The 20578-nt window shown below is 48.1% G+C and overlaps 1 protein-coding gene across 6 annotated transcripts in view; it reads right to left on the bottom strand.

Annotated features, from left to right (window-relative positions):
* Positions 1-20578, bottom strand: part of Tmco4 (transmembrane and coiled-coil domains 4) — a 100961-nt gene that overhangs the window by 10425 nt on the left and 69958 nt on the right. For all 6 annotated transcript variants that reach the window (XR_012450097.1, XM_074081162.1, XM_074081161.1 and 3 more), the window contains one exon: positions 5013-5124. Coding sequence is in view for 5 of the 6 variants with exons in the window: in XM_074081162.1 (XP_073937263.1) it covers positions 5013-5124 (112 nt within the window). In the remaining variant the exon portion in view is untranslated. The remainder of the gene's footprint in view (positions 1-5012; positions 5125-20578) is intronic.

Here is a 20578-nt window from a genome sequence, read left to right as displayed (position 1 = left end):
GCCACACAGAACCAGATTCAAGTCTTGCCTTGTCTATAATGAGCTGTGAGACCTTGGGCAAGTTGCTTGACCTCTCTGAACCTCTATTTCCTCAGTGTATCTTAGCTTCTAGAGTTGGTGGGAGCATTAGCTGAGATGGTTCATGCATACACAGGTACTCAGCAAGTCTCTAGTATGACTGCTAGCCCTGTGTGTGGTGTGGCTGAGGCAGGCTAGAGTTAGGGAAAGTTCGGGACTCACAGAAACTATATGACTTAACAGTACATTTCAGATTGACCATGCACTGACTCAGGGATGGCCAGACTGTCCTCACCTGGCCTGGGACCACCCATGCCCCTCCCCACTCACTGATGGGGATGGATGGGAATTCCTGGTTCCTCCCTTCCCATGGGTTAGCTTAGGTTTTAAAAGCACCTGGAGAAGAGAGGCATGTTCTCTGTGCTTCCTGGCTTCCACGTGTATTTCCCTTTCCTAACTTTTAGCAAACTCCATTTACACCCACATGTCCTGCTATGGATTCCTCCAAGTGGGACATTTTGGAAGGCTTCTGATCACAGACTGCACCACTGCCGTTAACATTTATGGCAGCCAGCCAGAAGTTAAAGGGAGAGATCTCAAGATGCTACTTCTATTGATCTGTTTTCTCCTAACTCCATCCCTTTCTGTCCTTTTGCCCTGCGCCCCCTGCCTGATATTTCAGAACCAAACACCACCCATGGTTTGGGTGTTGTGGGACCCTCACACTGAGACAGTGGGGCCTGACTCCCATAACTCCCTCTGGGAAAGGACCTTAGCGCTGCACTGGGACTTGCATGGTTCATGTTGCCAGTTTTTGCCCTGGGGATGCATTAAAACCGCAATGCCCTTCCCCCTTTCTGCTTCTCCCTCATCCCTCTCTGACCATTGGACCTATGCAGCCATATGGCTCTGGGAGGGTGATCAGGAGAGGTTAGGAATGCGTGCCCACTGGAGCTTAGCTGCTAGGAGCTGTGCAGCCAAGTGGATGGCAGGGACAGCCCCGCGACTGGGAACTTGCAGTGCCTGGAGCTGGCGGGGTCTGCTCAGGTGGTAGTGTTTGCTCAGTGGCTGGAAGGCTCACCCAGGCTGGCAGCCTTCACTGGGTGGCTTGAGCAGGGAGTAGAGCCAGTGCTGGCTGTGCTCCAAGACCCACCACCCACTTGGTCCAGGCTCTGTGGCCTCTGATGTGAGTGCCAGGGGACGCTAAAGGAGCCAGCTCTAGCAGCCACAGCCCCGGACCTCAGACCAGACCCCTCTTTCCGGTGGCACCCTTCTTCCTCTTCCTCCCCTGTTCCGCTCCCTTGCCCATCTACCCACCATGCCTCTGTTTGCCCTGGGCACCTGGTCCCAACTGTCATCAGTGCTTTCCTTGTTCATATGCCTGCAGGGGTTGCAGAAATGCTTACCATAAGGTCACATTCCCGTCCCAGGAACACATGCCCTGGGCCTGACAGTAAGTGGCTGGCACCCTTCACTGATGGGGTTTTGGGGTTAGTTACCAGATTCTAAAGGTAGTCTCTAAACCTCCTTTCTTTAGGGAAGCTAACAAGGACTGGCAGAGTAGCTCAAGTGGTAGAATGCCTGCTTAGCAAGTGTGAGGCCCTGAGTTCAAATCCACCTTAGTTTGCTTCGATTATTTGGTCTCCTCATTAGGGTAATAGTTCGGTTAGCGTCCAGGATCAGCACTACATTCAGGAGCCCATGAATGGGTGAGAGGCAGGGCCTTAGGAGAATGGTTGATGGAAGTCAGGGGCCCCTGCTGCTTGTTCATTCTGGAGATGTCCGACAGAACCAGGTCGAAAGGACCTATACTGGAGACTTCCTTGATATCTAAAGAAAGAATGCCTCACAGATCCAGGAAGCTCTCCCTTTCTCCCAAAGGGCAAAATTCCCCTTTCCCTTTCCCTCTCTCCTCACCAGGCAGCACAGGGAAGCCAGCAACTCACTACTTGGCTGCATCCTGAAATACTGGGAGCACTTTGATCCTGCTAATAAACAGGATCTGCAGTAACACTAGAGGCCACAGACCAGTACAGGCAGTAACACCTGCCTCTCAGGCAGAGATCTCTTATTCCATAACAGCTTATGCTGCATGTAACATGTCTTTGCATTCCATTTGAAAGCCCCTTTGGCGAGAGCATGGGGTCATAGGAAATGCTGCTACCATGATGAAGCTGCCACACATCTAGCACCTTCTTGCCACTCCCTAGGGATAGGAAACTCATGGATGATGCCATCTTGTCATCCTCTAGGAAAATTATAACTAACATGTGGTTAACATTCTCTAAATTAATATAGTTTTAATGCATTAATCTGTTAAGGATTAGACAAAGATAGGGTATTTGTGTTAGATCTGTTATAAACTACTTAAGAATCTCACTGACTAACCTACTAAAAACAAAGGAATGACAAAGCAATGGTCTAAGAGTGTACTCTGAATTAATGTGATTGTTTGGTGTGTGTTCTGTGCGTGTCTTTGTCTTCTACCAATTGTGGCCACAGAATTTTTACTTTTTTGTGCGCTTAAATTGATATTCTTTGGCATGCCTAGATCAAAACATCTGTGTGTGTGTGTGTGTGTGTGTGTGTGTAGATATCTTTAGGATGGTTCATAAACTTCCTTTATAAAGTTAATGTGTAAAACTGTTGTTTAAAAAGTTACCTAAAATTCTGATCCCAACCGGGTCTGTCTCTGCCTTTGCACTAAGAAAATTTATGGACAATAATCTGTTTTGTTCTATCATGATTGTAATTTACATTCAACTCTCTTTTATAATATGGTTACACGGTTATTAATGCAAACACACATTTGTAAATACACCTGGCTTGGGATTTGGCCCAAGCCCCCTTCTCCATTTCTCCCCCAAGTTTAAGTTCATAGTAACTAAAAGAACTTCAGGATTGAGAATCAGAACACCTGGTTGGTGCCTAATTGAACAGAGGAGGTGTGGCTATGGTTTTGGTCCATGTGTTGCCTTCTTCCCTCCTCCCTCTCTCTATAAGACATGACTAAGGGCCTCATCAAACAACTAAAAGCCATGCTTATTGGCCTTGGTTCTCAATAGAACAGCTAGGTTTAATAAGACTGTGTGGCTTTCATTCTCACACATGCAATTTTAATGCTTTCCCTTTGCTGTTCATGAAAAGTACCAAAAAGTCATGGGTTATGTGTCAATGCCCAGTAATGACCTTAGACCTGCTATAATTGATTGGGAACCAACTAAGTGCCAGTCCTTTCCTTCACAATCTTCTCAGAACCCCTGTGCAGGTCAGGATACCCTGGCTGATGGAAGTGGCTTGTTCAAAGCCACCCAAAAGTCAATGGCAGAGCCAAGGTTTTAACCCAGGACTGTCTGACATGCAAGTCTTTGTCCCTTCCTTTTATTTTTCTTCATTCAAAAGTTATTCTTACTTAAAAACAAGCATGTTAGGCATAGGGGCACACATCTGGACTCCCAGCCACCTAGGAGGTAGAGGTAGGAGGATCAAGGTCCAAGGTTAACCCAGGCAAAAGCATGAGACCCTATCTGAAAAACTAAAACAGTGAAAGGATCAGGGGTGGGACTCGAGTGGTAAGAGCACTTCAAGCAGGAAGCCCTAAGTTTAATTCCCAGTCCCACAAATGCAAACAGCCACCCAACCAAATAACAAACACAAGCAACAATAACAACAAAAAACAAATTAAACTCTCTGTCACATCCCTTTTCTAGTCTCTGCCTATTCCTCAGGGTGGCCATTCAAACTGCAGATAACCACTCACGTACTATGGTGGGTTGGCAGTGCAGTGAGCTCTCGATAAGTGAGATCTGAAGGTAAACTCCAGAAGGGCAGGGATTTTAGCCTGTTCTGTTCCATCTCCAGGAGAGTAGATGGAAGCTGGGAAGACTGCCCTAGTTTAAAGATGACCAGAGGAGTCTCAGCTTAAGCTATCACTAGGAGCTACTGGCTCACTGGCCTCAATCCTGTCCTGATCTCTCTGAGTTCTCTGGCTGCCCTTTCTAGCCCCCTGTTGCAAACTCATGCTCATGAGCCACACAGAGCAGCTGCTGCCTCTTCTCAGCAAGTCCTCTCTCTGCGTGACTTTTTTAGTTGTAATGTCGAAAGTGTGTCCATGGAGCCATCACCTCCCCTCATCGCCCTGGTGTCATTTTTCCTTCCTTTCCCTTTTTATCCCCTTTAACTAATCACCCAACCTCACCATTTCTTAAATTCCAAGCTACCCTTTGAATTTGAGCTCAGAATGCAAATTTTCTCCTGTACTTTTGTTGCAATGACCGCAAAATAGGGGTGTCTTACCAAAAACCCTTGGGGGCTGGTCAGAATATATTTCACAAGGTAGTTCAGAATTCATAAGGTTTTGGATTTTTATGCAGGGAATCCTGCCTGTAGCCTTGTAACACAAGCAGTTCTACAAGGTTTTGGGGTGGCTAAAACCCCTAAGGCCCCCTCTCACCCCACTCAGGGGCTTCTTTCCTCCATCCCTCCCCCACTGGACTCTGCCTCTTGCCAGAGGGTCTATTGCACTGGTTACTGGCCTCCCCCATCTATCAGCTTCCTGTTCTCACCCTGGCCTCGCCCAGAAACCATGTTCCAAAAATTGAGCACTACCAACAACAAATATGTGAGCTCCTTGGTCTCGAAGGACTCCTGGGTGGGCGCCCACTTTGTTTTTCAGTCTCATCCCCTGTGTCCCCCTTCCCCTAGCTCTGATTGTGCTGAGCCTTGCCGTTCTGCAAGAGACCTTGCGCTTGACACAGGGACGCCCCCTTCATGACCTTTCCCACTGCCAGCCATCCTATGGGGTTGGATGCTTTGCAGATCAGAACACCCGGCCTGGGCAGTGCTCCATACACACCAGTGCCTGACCGGCTCCCAGGATCTTCCAGGAGAGGGATCAGGCCTCAAAACGTGTTCTCAGCAAGGGCCCTGGCTCTCTGGGTGCTTGGGAAGTGTTGTCACCTCCCCACGAGTGCAACATGTGGACAGACCTGCAGTAGCCGTTGACAATCCTCCCTGACACCACCTTCCGGAAAGGCTCCCAGTGCTTGGGGTCTCCTTCCACGGGTGCACCCAACAGGACCACGTCCTCGATAATGCCTTGGCAATCTGGGGAGAGACCCAGAAGAGGTGGTCAGTGACCTGGCCCCAGGGGTTCCTGGGACAAACTCTGCAAAGCAGTGAAGGATATTAATGTCACACACATACACTCACGTGCACATGGACATATGTGTGGACCTACACACAAACACACATACACGTGCACAGCAACAGGGACTTCCACTTCCTGGGTTTCAGGCCCTGGGTCAAACCCTCCTGTGCCCAATCTACTCCTGCAAAGAATCAATGTCACCATTTTAGAGTTAAGGTCTCATGGCTAGCAACTGATACAGTCCAAGATGGAACCCAGGTCTCTCTCCATCCCCATAGCCACTTGCTGAGGATATGGCTGGCGGTCCCCTTCAGAGAGACTGGTGAGCCCTGCCTCATCACAGGTCAGATGGGGGCACTGCTGCCTTCCTCTGCAACAGGTTCCCTGGGGCCTGTGCAGCCTGGAGGGAAGAGGGGGTGAGAGGTGAGGTGATGTGTGCTGGAGCAGGAATCCAGATCTAATGACTGAGGACTTTCTAGGCCAGGGCTAGTTGAAGTGCCATGTGTGGGTCCTGTAGGTGCAGAGTCAGAGAAGCAGCCTTGCTTTGATCCTGGTGCAGACTGGAAACCAACTGTCTGCAGATGGGCAGGTGGTTGGGTGACTCCTAGAAGAACTGCTCTAGACACATGGGAGGCACGTGTACACCTTCACCATGGTGCTTTCCTTTCCTCCGCTTTATTTTCTACTTGACCTGTATCATTTGTTATCTTTTGTGTTCTTCTCTGACATAGAGATTCAACAAGGGCAGTCACTCCAGGCACCTTATTGCAGCTGTACCGCAGAGCCTAGAACTGCACCCGGTACACAGTTGGTGCTCAATAAAGATCTGAATGGATGCATGAATGAATGAGTGAATAAACTTCTAGGCTTTGACACTAGCTTCAGTTCCTGGTGTAGCCACTGCTGAGCTGTGACTCCAGCCAAGTCTCTGAACTTGTCCAATGACAATGGCACTGGGCTTATGGGTTTTTATGAGGGCAGGTCACTGTGGTGTAGGAAAAAGCCAGCATGGTGAACACACAATGGAAGTAGGGATGTCACTCCCTGCCCTGCCTCCCCCATGTGACTCTTCCTTATGCATCTGAGCTCATGTGGAGCCCAGGAAGCTACAGGCTCAGGTCATTGCTAGGGACTGTGTCCAGTCAGGACAGCTTCCTCAGCAGTGCTGCCCTCTTGCCGAGTGACACAGAACAGGTGGCTGTCCCTCTCTGGGCCCTGACTTCTAACTGGAGTGCTTGTTTTCCACTTGGACAAGGAAACGCCAGTTTGTCTGAATAAAGGCCTCTTGGCTAGTAACAACTTGGGAACCTGGGAGCAACACATTCTCTGAGCTAAAGATCCCATGGCACAGAGCTGATCTCACTGTTTATGCTTCCAGGGAGATGATGCTCTGGCAGAGGGTTTGAAACTTTAGTCTGTTGGATTGTGTGATTAGCGGGATGGCCCTGATACCCTAGCCTGTAAGGGGTATCTCAGGTGAAAGGTCTCTGAGAGACCAGTGAGACTTCATCCCAACCTCTTCTCTTGGCAGACAAGGAAACGGGTTCAGCAAGGGGATGGGGCTTGCCCAAGGTTATACAGCCAATGAAAATCAAGATGGAACCATGGCCCAGATTATGTAGAGAGCTTTGGGGTCCCTGGGGCCAATCTCTGCTGTTGCAGTAACCACACACTCAGTGATCACATGTGGCTCTTGCTGCTCCTGGATGGTGTGGACCCAGGGAGAGCCACTGGGCCAGCAGCTCTCTCAAGGTGGCCACTCAGGTACCTCCTCTGTCCCAGGCATCTCACCCAGCTGGAGAGCCTGGTATAGCTGCAGGAGGGCCGCTCCCCCTTGTGGCCAGTAGCAGCAATAGCAGCATTCCTGAGTAACTGCTCAAGTCAAAGCCCAGCTGCTATGAAAAGCCAAAAAGACAGTTTTGTGACCTTGAACTGAGATTAGCAGTTGAACCTCATACAAGAGTCCAGAGTGCAGGTAAACCAAGGCAGGCATCTCTGAAGCCTGGCTGGCAGCTGCCAGACTCCCTCCTCTTTCATCCTCAGATGGATGCCATGCTCAAATGCACTGCTTTAAAGATTTGCTGCCTGCATGGTTGCAAACCTAGAGAAAAGCTGTGTGGCAGGCTCTCAGGGATGCACAGGTATTAGCTAAGGGAAGTCAGCAAGAATGCCTCAGGCCCTGCCCAGGTGGGTGGGGGTGGGGGGGTGGGAAGGGAACTCAACACCCACTCTCTGACCTTTCCAGGAATGGGAAAGAGACAAGGGGGAACCTTTGATAGGAAAGAGAGGGCACTGGCTGCAGCAGTAGCTGCTGGAAAGAAAGGAAAGAAGGAAGAAGGAAAGAAAAAGCAAGCAAGCAAGCAAGCAAGCAAGCGAGAAAGTCATCAAAATCCACTGTTTGGTCCCAAACATTATAATCCTGGATTTTAGTCATCCAGGTAAAATGTATAAAATTCTCAATCATCAGTTAGAGAGTAGCTCAGTGGTGGAGTGTTGCCATGCATATGCAAGAGGGAGGCCCTGGGTTCCATCCCCCAGCACCACAAAAACAAAAACAAAAACAACCTCCCTCAGGTTCTGCTTTCGGTGTGCAGTAGCCCCTCCACAGGGACCCATGACTTTGGATCACGACATGGATTCGGTGCAGAATGCCTTCCCTTTTCAGAATCAACACAAGAAGCTGGAGTTTAACATACTGGTAACTCAACGTGAGAAGACTCAGCCACCTTTTTGCTTTATGTTTGCAGAAACACGTCTGGATTGATTCCTACTGCTGCCATCAGCTCTTCCTCTGATGGCTCTAAGGTGTTAGGATAGGGTTTTTTTTTTAATGTAAAAGGGGTGGGATCAGCTTCAAGTTTGGAATCAATCACAGACATATGCAGCTCTTGGGCTTGGATTTCTCACTTTTTAAGCAGTTCTTTGAATCTTATTAATATCCTGCTCTTACCGTTGGAGTGGGTGCCCTTTCATCCTGCTAACTTTGCATTAAGGAGGTGTTAAACCTCCAGTGAAGAAAGAAAAGCTTGTCAGTCATGTCTTCACCCCTCCACTCTCAGGGCTTTTTGTATTCACATGTGCAGTGAAAAGTTTCTTTCCAGTGCTTTCTTTGCCTTTGATCTTATTTTTATTCTTTAACACAGGAGCCAGAGGGCCCAGTTTAACATGAAAGTCACAGGCATGAGGTGACAGAAATGCACTAAGATGGGGTTGTGGTGATGGTTGTACAACATGGTGTATTTATTATAAATCACCGAATTCTATATTTCACATGGGCAGAATAGTGTAAATGACACTGAAAGTAACATTAGATCATGTCACCCTGTGCTGCAACCCTGCCAGGGAACCCATCTTTCAGGGAGTCAGCGTCAGAGTCATTGTGATGGCTTGAGAAGCCCTGCACAACCTTTCTCACTCTTCCCTCAGCCTCGCTGGCCTTGCAGTCCCTCCTTCCTTGGTGCCTCACCCCTCACCTCCTGACTCTGCTTACCTGTCCCCACAAGGGAAGAGCAATATGGGCCCCCATCTTCCGGGTGCTTCCTGCCTGGTTTTCCTTTTATAGTGTTGGCGTTACCAGGATTTGAACGCAGGGCCTTCTGCTTGCTAAACACAGGCGCCCTGCCATTTCAGCCACACCCCCAAGCCCCATTTTTGAAATCTTATTGATGGGTTAGCTCCACGAGGACTGGGATTATCATCTTTTGAGCTCCCTATTGAATCTTCAGTGCTTACAGTGCCAACTTTGAAGTGGTTAATCCATATTTGTGGGAGGAGTGGAAGAAACAACAAGACCCTGTAGTAGGAAACCTTCATGCTGAGAATGAGGCGCGGGAGTTGGGGGGTGGGAGGAGAGATCCCTTTTTCCTCAGCCATAACTTCTCCCCAGCAAATAACCATGGCGGGGGATCTCCGAGGGCTGGTAAAGGAGAATGAAGTGTCCTAACTCTGTGAAAGGACACGGAAGGCATTGGACCATTGTTCTAAGCTCTTCAATTGCTCATTTCTGGGAAGCTGATACTGTGCTAGGCAGCAGACCTCAATGGGGAGAACGTGAAGGGTCCTCAGAAGTTAATGCTTGAGCCTCACACAGTGAGATCAAAAGCTCATGCTAAGTCTCCCAAGAAGTAACGAACATCAGCACTAAAAAGAGGGCGCAGGGTTTCTAGGACTTTCAGCTGATTATCGATACAGCTCAGGACTGCCTGATACGCGGGGCCTGAGAAACCGTGTGGGTATCAGCCCCTGTGGGCCAATTAGATGACTCCAAAGTCCCCAAATCAGGTGTTATACTTTTAAAACTGTTTGCAGCTGGGTGTGGTGGCACATGCCTGTAATCCTGGCCCTCAGGAAGCTGAGGCAGGAGAATCTCAAATTTGAGGCCACACCCATCTTACTGGTTGAGATGGGATCTTGCTAATTGTTTGCCCTGGATAGCACTGAACTTTCATCCTCTCACTCTCTCCCTCCCAAGTAGTTGGGATTACAGCATGAAGTTACCTCTCCCGGCACCATCTTTACCATTTTAAAGTATACTGTCTAGTAGCATCAACAACATTCATATCCTGTGCAAGCATCCTTTGCTTTTATCCATGAGAACTTCAGTAAATCAGTTTACACTTGTCACCCGCTCTTTCATGCTTTTGGCAGTTCAGTCTGGACTCCCGGGAAGCCCTTCTGCCACTTGGCGCTGCTAGCAGTCTGGAGATTATTTCAGCTTTTCACCAAAACCCATCAAGGGGCTGGGAAGGGACAGTCTTCCCGGTAGCAAACCTCACTTTACACTATAGTCTTGGCTTTGAAAACTGTGTATAAATTGAGTTTTTGTAAAAGCAAATATTCTTAATGGGTATCACTTAGGGCCGGCCTTTAAAGAGCCCCAGGGAGAACCCTCTGGACAAGGTGGGTCACTTTGCCCCTGGGAGCAGCCACAGCTGGCGACCTTTGTCAGTCTGCCCTTTCCTTCCTGCTGGCTTCCTTGAAGCAAGCCACAGCCTGTGTGACATCTCATCAAATTGCAGAGAGGCAACAGTACACATGCCACATGCCTGTCACGTTGTCAATAACGAGATTCTCCTGGCTGCAAAGACAGAGGTGTCTCAAGTCAGAGACGCAAAGCGCTCAGATTTTCTCCCTCCTGGCAGGGGCTCGTGTGTGCAGTGAGCGATAAGGTGGGAGAGGAAGGAGGAAATTATCTCCCAACTGCAGGGATGGCGTGAGCTGCGTCTAACACACGTGCGCGATCCACTGCAAAAGACACGCACTTGCATGCATCCGAGAAAGGCAGCAAAAGGAGAGGCTGAGAAGGGAGGAGGGGGCTTTGGCTGCACCCCAGGCCCCCGGGGAAGGAGGCTCACATGGGGGAGAATCGCTTAGAGGTGCCTGTTCTGATGCATTACCAGGATTTGGGATGCATTCTTTTAGGGGAGGACTGAGCCTTCACTTCTGCTCTTTGATTACCCCCTTTCATTTGCTGTGCAAAGTGATAAGGCTATTACCACATCTGGGGACTCTGGAAATCGATCTGTGCATCCTGACCTCTCCCTGCTCCGCCTGGGGACTGAAGCCAAGTTTGTCCCACGATAAAGCAACTAGTGGATGAAATTCCATGGCAGGGAATAAATCACATCAACTGTAATGTCTGCTATCATGGAGATGAAAGAGCCAGCTGACCAAGCCACAGTCTGCTCTGTATTTCTGCTGGTATCGAGTGACAGTCCAGACAATTTTTAGCCAAGTAGGAGTTTAGGGACTCAGGGGTCAGGATGCTTGGGTGGATCTGTGAACTCACGTTGGTTTTATCTTGCAAACACCAAGCTGGGCAGCAATGTTGACCTACCTTCACAGAGGCAGGGAAGGAAATGGGAGATTTTTACTTCAAAGGGTTTTATTCTTTTATTTTTTGCAGTGCATGCTAGGCAAGTGTTCTGCCCTGAGCTCCAGCCCCCACCCTGGAATTCTGCTTCTTCTCCTCCTCTTTCGTATGTCTTTCTTTCTTTTTTTGATGGGATTGGGGTTTGAACTCAGGGTTTCACAGTTGCAAAGCAGGCACCCTACTACTTGAGCCATTCCTACAGTACATTTTGCTCTGGCTATTTTGGAGATGGGGTCTTGCAAACTATTTGCCCAGACTGACCTCAAATCTCAACCTCCCAAGTAGCTGTGATTATAGGCACACGCCTCCAGTGCCTGGCTTTCTTTTTCTTGAGTCTTGCTATGCAGCCTATGCTACCTCAAATCCTCAATCTTCCTGCCTCAGTCTCCTGAGTGCTGGGATTACAGGCATGCCTGGCTCCCTTCTTCATGGTTTCACAGCCTACTTCAGGATAGGCTCAGGACTAAGGGCTTTGTATATGAATTTCATTTATTCCTCACAATGATCCCAATGAGCATGATGACTCCAATTTTATGGTGAGAAAGTTCAGCCTCATAGACACTAACTAATTTGTTCAAGGTCACACAGCAAGTGCCATAGAGGAACCCCACTATCTCCACTTTCCTTTGCAATCAAATATAATTTTGAACCAAAATATGTCTTTTGACAACAGTGACATCTTCCAAGTATGTTTTACAAACAGAGCACAAAAATCTGCAAAGATTTTGAACATTTCTAATTTGGGGGGTTCAAGAGGCACACTGGCAGCCTGCAATTTGCTAGATGATAAATATCCTGATGTGTTGACAAGGTCATTTGAGATCTGGCACATATGACAAAGCAGAGATGGGTGAATAGATATGGCTAAGAAAAGGAAAAGTAATTGCTATGAAATACTGCTCATTTTCTATTTTTCTTTTGTAGTTTTTGTTTATTTTGGTTCTGGGGATCAAATCCAGGGTCTTACACATGCAAGGCAAGTGCCCTACCACTGTGTGATATCCCTAGTCTCTGTTTTCATGAGAAAGGGTCTTTCTATGTATCTCAGGCTGGCCTGGAACTCTATTTGCAGCGCAGGTTGGCCTCAATTCGAGATCCTCCTTGCCTTGGCCTCCTGAGTGCTGGGATTATAGGTGTGTACCACTGTGCCCAGATTGTTTCTTTGTTTCTGTGGTACTGGGGATGGACCTCGGGGATTTGCACATGCTATACAAATGCTCTACCTTGGAGCTATGCAACCCCCACCTTATTTTTTGATGGAGAGTTATTCTAAGTCATTCTACACCCTGACATGTGAACTCTATTTTTCCATCAGAAAGGTTAACTTAATGAAATCAAGATAATTTGGGAATATAGTTGCTGGCAAACTGTAGGCTGAGAGTTAGTAGAGAACAAGAAGTTTCATTATACATACACATAACTGATAGAACACATCATGAGTGTAACAAACCTTCCTAAACTTGGGGGCTGACAATGACGATTCATTATTTCCCATGAGTCTGGTAACTGGGCAGCTCCGCTAAGATTATCCAGGCATGGGTGCTTCTTAACTCTCAGGACTCACTTCTGGAAAATTCTCAGCCAACAAACTGTATGTCTCCCCTATTCTCTTCTTTTAGAGTTTGTATTAAGCAATTGTTGAGTCTTCACTTCTCCTTCCTATTTTGTTCTCTCTCCATGATGCACTGTGGGTAATTTCTACAAATCAGTCTTCCAGTTATTTCTCTCTCTTCGGCTTTGTCTAACCTGCTGTTGGAACCATTCAGTAAGGTTTTCACTTCAATGACTGTTTTCCATTAGTGGAAGTTCCATTTGAATTATTTTCGGATCTCTGATTCTATTTATCAGTGTCTTGTTCTTGCTGGTATTTCAGTGTTTTGAGTTATGTCTTTAATAACTGCTACAACCTTAACTTTTTTTGGGTGGAACATGAGCCTCCTTGGGATCATTCCAAGGACAGTAATCTTTTTTTGGCAGTACTATGGTTTGAACTCAGGGCCTCATGCTTGCTAGGCGGGCACTGTTACTGCTTGAGCCACTCTGCTATCCCGGGACCATTCCATCGAGCATGAGGTCTGATCCAGATGCTGCCTTGTCTGTGGTTTTCCCTCATGGTCATTTCTTTCTTAGTGTGTTTCTTAAGTCCAGATTGTGAGTTCATTTTTCAAGCTGCTCACTCCTGGGAATCTGTGGGGCTTGGGCTAAGAACCTCTTGTTTTCAGAGTATTTTTTTTTTGACTTGGATATTCTTAAACCCGAGTTGGCCATGGTCCTGTGACTATGAATTCCCTAGGGAACTGTCTTCCTGTGGGCACCGCATGAGGCTCATTGCTCTGGTTTTCTGTCCCCTCCTTGTTTCTGACTTCTGGTGATTTTTCTCATTTCTCAGGAGCTCAGCTAAGCCATTTAAAGGGATAGCTGCTATATTTTACTTAGCATTTATGGGGTATTTTCAATGGAAATAACAACGCAAATGATTGGGGAGGAGAATTATTCTATACTATTGCCACTCCAGCAGTTGCTAATTTGGCTCAATTTCTCTGTTCCTTGTTAATCTTTTTTATTTTTTACAGTGCTGGGAATGGCACTCTGAGTCTCTCACACATGCTAAACAAGTACTTTACCACTGAGCCATGGCTCCGATCTCAGTATTGCTTTATTTTAATGTATTATTATTATTATCTTTTTTACTATTCCTTTTACTTATGATAAGCAATACTGAGTTTCCATTTGAGGTCAAGTTTTCTCTTGAATTACTTAAGTAGAGATTATGAATTGATATGAAGATATTCAGTAGGAACACCCATGGCAAGTACAAATGACACAAATCGTGAAGTTGCATGACAGTGACCATGGCTGGGAAACCTGGCTCTCAACCCACAGTGGTGGTTGCTATCCAGCTGATGGTTCCAGCTGTCTGGTGTCTGTAGCATTGGTTATGGCCTAGCAAGTCTAAGTTCACTTATCTTCTGATGTTCTGGGACTAGAATGTCAGGTTCACCTGCTGACCATGCTTCTATGTTAAAAGGTGCTCATTACTGCACCTTTTAACATAGAAGAACGCTAATGGCTCATGCCTGCAATTCTAGCTACCGGAGAGGCTTAGATTGGGAGGATCACTGTTTGAGGCCAGACCAGGCAAATAGTTCATGAGACCATCTCCAAATTAACTAGAGCAAAATGGACTGGAGGTGTAAATCAAGTGGTAGAGTGTGTACCTTGCAAGCTGAAAGCCCTGAGTTCAATTCCCTGTGCCACAAAAAAAAAAGATGCTCATATCTCACCTGTAATTTATCTAATTTGACTGGAAAATAGCGTATGTACAAAACGAGATTTCCTTATATCTGCTTCCCTTACCTCATCCATCCCCAAGATTTATGATTTTTTTTTTTTGAGACAGGTCTTGGTCTATTGCCCAGGCTGGCCTAAAACACCTGGGTTCAAGATCCTTCTGTCTCAGCCAACCAAGTAGCTGGGACTCCACGCATGTGCCATCATTCACGGCAGATGCTTTACTGTTTCTGAAACAAATGACACTCTGCTGGTAAGGCACAGTCAGGGCAACTGGTGGAGATAAGTGTTTATGACAAACCATGCCAGCTCCTTGTACAAATAGCTCTGCCAACTGTGGCATTCAGAGGTGGGGTGGCTGAGACCTGGCAGCAGCCAGTATCTTTGAATGTCCCTGGGAACATGAACACGGATCCATGGGCCTCCTGAGCCTAAACCCAGGTCCCTGAAGGGTCCCTGGTGACTGGCAACTCCCTTTAAGCCCAGGGAGAACAGAATCACATCGTGAACTCTTCTCCACCTATTACTTTCCTCACCTGCATCAGCCACATGGCAGGGGCCTCCCAGTTACCTCTGCATGCTGTGGGGTTTTTAAAATATTCTATTTTAAAAAGGGCTGTGTGATCCTGATCTTTAAAATAGTTTTGGCTCTTTAGAAAAGTGATTTCTTACTAATAGGAGTCAATTTTTATTTCTTTGTCTTTTCTTAATAAGAAGAGAATCCTTTCTTGGACCATTTTCTCCTGACTTTCATCTACGAAAAAAAGATCCTGAAACAACTGCACTTTTTGGGCATCGGAGGCCACAAAGTCCAGCCATGCTTCGATGGGCAAGTGTCAGCAGTGATAACAGGCCAGCAGGGGTGTGATGCTGTCCCGTGTTGACACTGGGTGAGCTGGGGTGGGAGGGCAGCCTTCCCTTTCCTCACCTAGAAAATGCCCCAAGAATTTGGAACTTGCAAGGCTGTTGGGATGGTTCTCTGAGATGGTGTCTGATAGCAGCTATGATAGTGGGTACTCAGTAAATATTAATTCCTTCTCCTCTTTGTATCTTTGGTGCCTAGTAAATGCTTACCCAGTAATATGAAAACAAGGAGCAAACTGGTGGCATGGAAGTGTCTCAGGAAATGGGCGCAGTTGAGAAGCTCTGCACAGGCTGTTAATGAAGGGCAGATCTTCCCCAGAAAGCACCTTCTAGAAGCTGGGCTTGGAGGAGCCCTGGCCACAGCATGGTCAAGCCCTTTTTCTCTGACGCTCACCCCTCCAAAGCCACGACAAGGTGGTGCTGTAGAGACCACCATCATGCAAGGCAGATGTCTGCAGAGCAGGGGACCTGCAGCTTCTGCCCACGGAGGGAGAACCCTGCAAGGGGTAGGCTAACTCCCCACTTCACCCTCCTGGGTCCCTGAAATGTGGCCATGAGAGCAGGACTCGTGGGTTGGCTCTGCTGTTTGTTATCTGTGCAGCCTGGGCCAGTGAGCAAACCCTCAGGTCCAGGGTCTCTGTGGGGCAGTAGGAAAAGCCCTGATTTGGGTATCAGGCAGGGTGGGGCCTTCCCTTGGCTCTGTCATTTACAAGTTCTGTGACCATGATCAAATCTCCTGAACTCTCTGAGCCTCTCCCTTTGAAAACAGGGATAACAGCAGTGTACCTCCTTCCCAGGTGGCTGGTGAGATTGCCCTGCATGAGGCACTCTATTCTCCATTTTGTGCAATTCACAGAATGTTTGTATAGGGAGGCCCTGTCCCTGGGCATCCCAGGAAAGTGAAGTGAGAAAGAGCATCCAGGACCAGGCAGTGTGGCAGGGTGTCCAGCCCAGTGTGAACAGCTGAAGAACAGTGCTCTGGGTCTGCGTGCAGGAAGGACAGCCCTCCTGCCTGACATCTCACTTGGTGGGAATGGAGGCTACTGTCTCCATTCCCCTCTGTACCCTGCACAGGTCCTGTCACATGGTAGGTCCGCAGTAGGAGTTTACTGGCTGATGGATAAATAAATCCATCAAGTGAAAATGTTACTGCTAAAGACTCCAGTGAGGCCTGCATCCAAGATTCTGCCTCTGCAGGGTGAGTCAAGACCCTGCACTGGACCATTCCTTCCTCCAACCTCTTCTCCTGCATCCTAGCAGAAACCTGGCTCAGGTCCCTGGCCCTCCCAGACTGTTCTCCTTTCAGCCTGTGGATTTTGGGTACTGCCAGTCCTAGGCTGTCAGGCTGCCTGCTTTGCTTACAGCCTCATAAAGCCTTCTTTGCCTTCTGGAAGGAGAGATCCCCTCCTCTGAACACTGCCGCCCATAACTTCTAGACCCTTGGAGTCTAGAAGTTCCTCCTTTAAGGCTGGCATCTTATTTTCCTAACGAGATCACAGGTTCTTTAGGGCAAGGTGTCACAAGAAGCAACATGAAGGAAATGCTCACAGGAAATGGAGTCACACACACCTGGACTAGAACCCCAGGTTTGCTAACACTGGTCATGTGCCCTTGGAGAAGTCATCTAACCTCTCTGGGTTCTGGTTCTCTGTCTTTAAAATAAAAAGTGCAACACCTGTTTCCAGGTGCAAGAACGCCCATACTTTCTGAGGTCACATGGATGATGGAGATGGTTCTGGTGCCACCAGGTACACAGTAGGTGCAGTACACAACAGCTGCCTTCCCTTCTTGGAATAATGGATTTGTATTTGGAGACGAGCAGGCATTCTCTTCAGACTTCTCTAGAGGAGTATGGCAAGACCCACTGAACCCATACGTCCATTGTTCTCTGAGCCTGAGATCCACAGACCACCGTCCCATGAGGCTTTCTCCTCCAGCAACCGCTAAATTGCAAAATATGAAAACCCAGCTAGAGACTTGTCACCCAATGAAGGGCACCAAGTACCCAGATACTCTCACCAAACTCGAAGCCATAATTCCCTGTAGCATTTTCCACACCTTTCCACCCAGACGGGCACCTTACAAAGAGACACCCAACCACCAGGTGCTCCGCACAGCTTCAGGTCTATGGCCGCCAGCCTGACCTTTCTAGAGAGCCAAACCAGAGAGAGCTGAAGCTCAGATGGCTCATTCTGAACCTGAGTGCTCAGGTCCTGCAAGGAAAGAGTGCACCTTTTTGACAGTGTAAGTCAGGCTGAGATGGAGGTCTTGTTACCTGTGGAGCTAGCATCTCCAAGTCCCCTCAGTCAACTCTTTAGGTTTTTGTGCCAATTGCTAGGAAGTTAGTAGCTAAATTCACAGATCGTTATTATACCGGATTATAATAGAAACAGTCATAACAGTACCAGTAACAAAAATAGTGGCTACTGAAGGCCTACTATGTACTTGCCAGTCATCCTGCTAGGTGCTTACCATGTATTACCCCACTTAATTCTTTTAATGGTCCTATGATGGAAATATTACTAGATCCATTTCTCAGAGGAGGACACTGAGGCCTAGATGCAAGGATGTAGCATCTGTTTGCCCAGTTAGGAAGTAGCAGAGCTGGAATTCAGATCCAGACTTGGCTGCAGGGGCCCCAGTGCTTTCTGCTCCAGGCCAGGCTTCCTTGCTGGGGATCTTCCACATAACTTCACTTTTCCTGTCCACATTGCTGTTTTTTCTGGCCCTGATGTTTTCTACTTATTGACAAGTTGTTACTTTGGTGGCTGGATTCCCTGAAATGTCCTGCATATCCTTCCAAGAAGGGGATGGAATTTTGCATGCATAAACAAATGTGTGTCTGAGTAAATGAATAACCAAAAAATGGAAAAAATAAATAATGAAGAACAGACTAGTGACCTGAAAGGTCAGCAATCACAAGGAGACATTGCACATTGGGATGATGGAAACAGGGGCCCCCAGATCTCATAAAGTGTGGGGTACGCATGGAGCCAGAGGGGGAACATTTTCCTCTCCTGTGCTGCAAAACCGGCGTGGCAATTTTCTAGAAGATGTGGCTTTGACAAGACTTGTTGAGCAGGTCTGGTGATTATAGATGCAAGGTAAAAGCAAACAAGTTCCCATTTAAGAACACTGTGAACCGAGAAGGTCAATTAATATGGAAATTAATGGGACTCTGGGTTGCTTTCTTCTCCAGATGAAATTCCTCCCACCCCTCCTCCTTCACCACAGAGGGTCTAGATTCTTCTGTGCTTACTGTCATTATCGCCTGAGGCTCCTACGTCTGCAAACTTCTGAATGAGGGGAGATCCAAGAGGCAAGGAACCAGAACAGTCACTGCGGAAGGGATCCCTGTGGGAGGTGGGCTGCCCATCAGGGCTCACTGTGGCCAGGAGACCACTCTCTCTGTTTCCCTGTGCCCCATGGAGCAATGTGGGCAGAGAACATGTTGCTCTGGAGCTTGGGCAGTGAGTGTGGCAGCAGCTCTACTGGCTTGACAGTGACAATGACTGGTGGCCAAAGGAAGCAGCACTCTGTTTTTACATTGTCTCTCATGAGTTTGCACAATGGGTCTCTGCTCAGCTCTGGGGCAACATGGGTTCCAGAAAAACCCAGGACTAAACCTGGGGACATGAGGCTTTGTCTCTTATCTCATCCCACATTCAAACACCACCAACAGCCTCAACAGATGCTTTGGGCAGCACCTGGTGTCCCACAATCAACAAGCAACTTAGGGGTAATTCCTAAGTGCCTAACTTACTGCCCCTAGCATATAGCTAAGTTTCCTGTAACTGGAAACAATTAAACAGAGGCTAGTGATCACCTTTGACAGATATCAAAGGGATCCATGTAGGGTGGTGGTTTGAACCAGATGAATTCAAACGTCCTTTGGAACCCTGAGTGTAGGAGTTCCCAGTCTCTGGTATTCATGGGAAGAAATGTTGGCAATAATGGCGCCAATGGGTTTCGGTTCTTACTGCACCCTTAAGCTTCTGTTTCCCAGGGTCACGGTCCTGCCTCAAGTCTAGCTTGAATTCTTCTTCTGCCCCAACCTCCAATCAGCATGAACCATAAAATCCTAACCAATCAGATCATGCTGAGTCCCACTGAGGAGTATTTAAGCCCCTGCTCCCTCCCACCTTGGCTCTCTCCCTCTCCCACATGGCAATAAAGAATCTCTTGGTCAGATCACTCCTCTCTGCATGGTCACTTTGGGGACTACATTTGCCTACATTTGGTGCCATGACTCGGATGGGTTTCCCCACTAATCCTGGTGGGACCCCGATTCTGACTCACCCCACGACCACCCTGAGGATGTGACTGACCAGGACTCATTCTCCCAATCGCCCTCGCTTGCATCCAACTCCGGACATCCTTTGGTGAGTCCACATACCCTTCCTTCAGTGTCTCTGGGGTTTAAACATCCCTCCTTTTCGGCTATCTCTGGGACTCAGACAGTAGGGGGGGGTTCCCTTCCCTCCATTCGGCTTGGGTCTATTTTTGTTGTTGGCCTCTGAGACCACCCATCTGCAAAGCCTGGCGCCAGGTGACCCACAGCCTCCGGGCCCCAGGGGCCCTACAAGCCACTTGAATGCAGTGACGACTGCTTCTCATGTGCCTTGTACTGTTCTCAGGATATTCGAGCCTTGTGGGGATGCCCCGCGATTCCATATATCCTTCCAACCGGCTCCCACCATGGGGTCCTCCTCCTCTTTGCCATCTGACTCCCCACTGAGATGCCTCCTCAATAATTTAAACATCTTGGGTTTGACCCCAGATATAAAACCAAAAAATTTGATCCACTTTTGCACCCAAATCTGGCCCATTTATCCTTTAGACAACCAAAGTCACTGGCCCCTTTTCGGGTCTCTAGATCCCAACCTCCTGCGGGACCTATATAACTACTGTGAGTGATCGGGACAATGGGGAGAGATTCCATATATCCAAGCTTTTCATACCTCCATCTAAATCCAGCTCTCTGCACCACTTGCAAACCTAAACATGTACTTCTTGCTCTAAAGCCCTCAACCTCAACCTCCGCCTTCTCTTTGGATTTCAACCCGGCTGATGAGCCCCCTCCATACTGTTGACAGGCTCCGCCCAATCCTCCTCTTCCGTGACCTGCTCCGCCATCTTTGGCGACTCCTCCACTTCCTCCTTCTTCGTCCCCTTCATTGCCACCTCCCCCTGCCCCCACTACACCCCCCGCCCCTTCTCTCCCCTCCCCCTCCTTCAGTCCCCCGCTACTAGATCATGCACACTTGCTGCCCAGGCGCCCCCCCACCCCGCACCCCTTCGGGAGGTGGCCGGATCAGAGGGAATTGTCAGGGTCCATGTCCCCTTCTCCATGCTCAATCTCTCCCAAATCGAAGCCTGCCTGG

The sequence above is a fragment of the Castor canadensis genome, chromosome 7 (assembly GCF_047511655.1).
Source record: "Castor canadensis chromosome 7, mCasCan1.hap1v2, whole genome shotgun sequence".
Lineage (NCBI taxonomy): Eukaryota > Metazoa > Chordata > Mammalia > Rodentia > Castoridae > Castor > Castor canadensis.
Note: the sequence above shows the minus strand (reverse complement) of the source record. Positions and strands in the feature narration are given on the sequence as shown.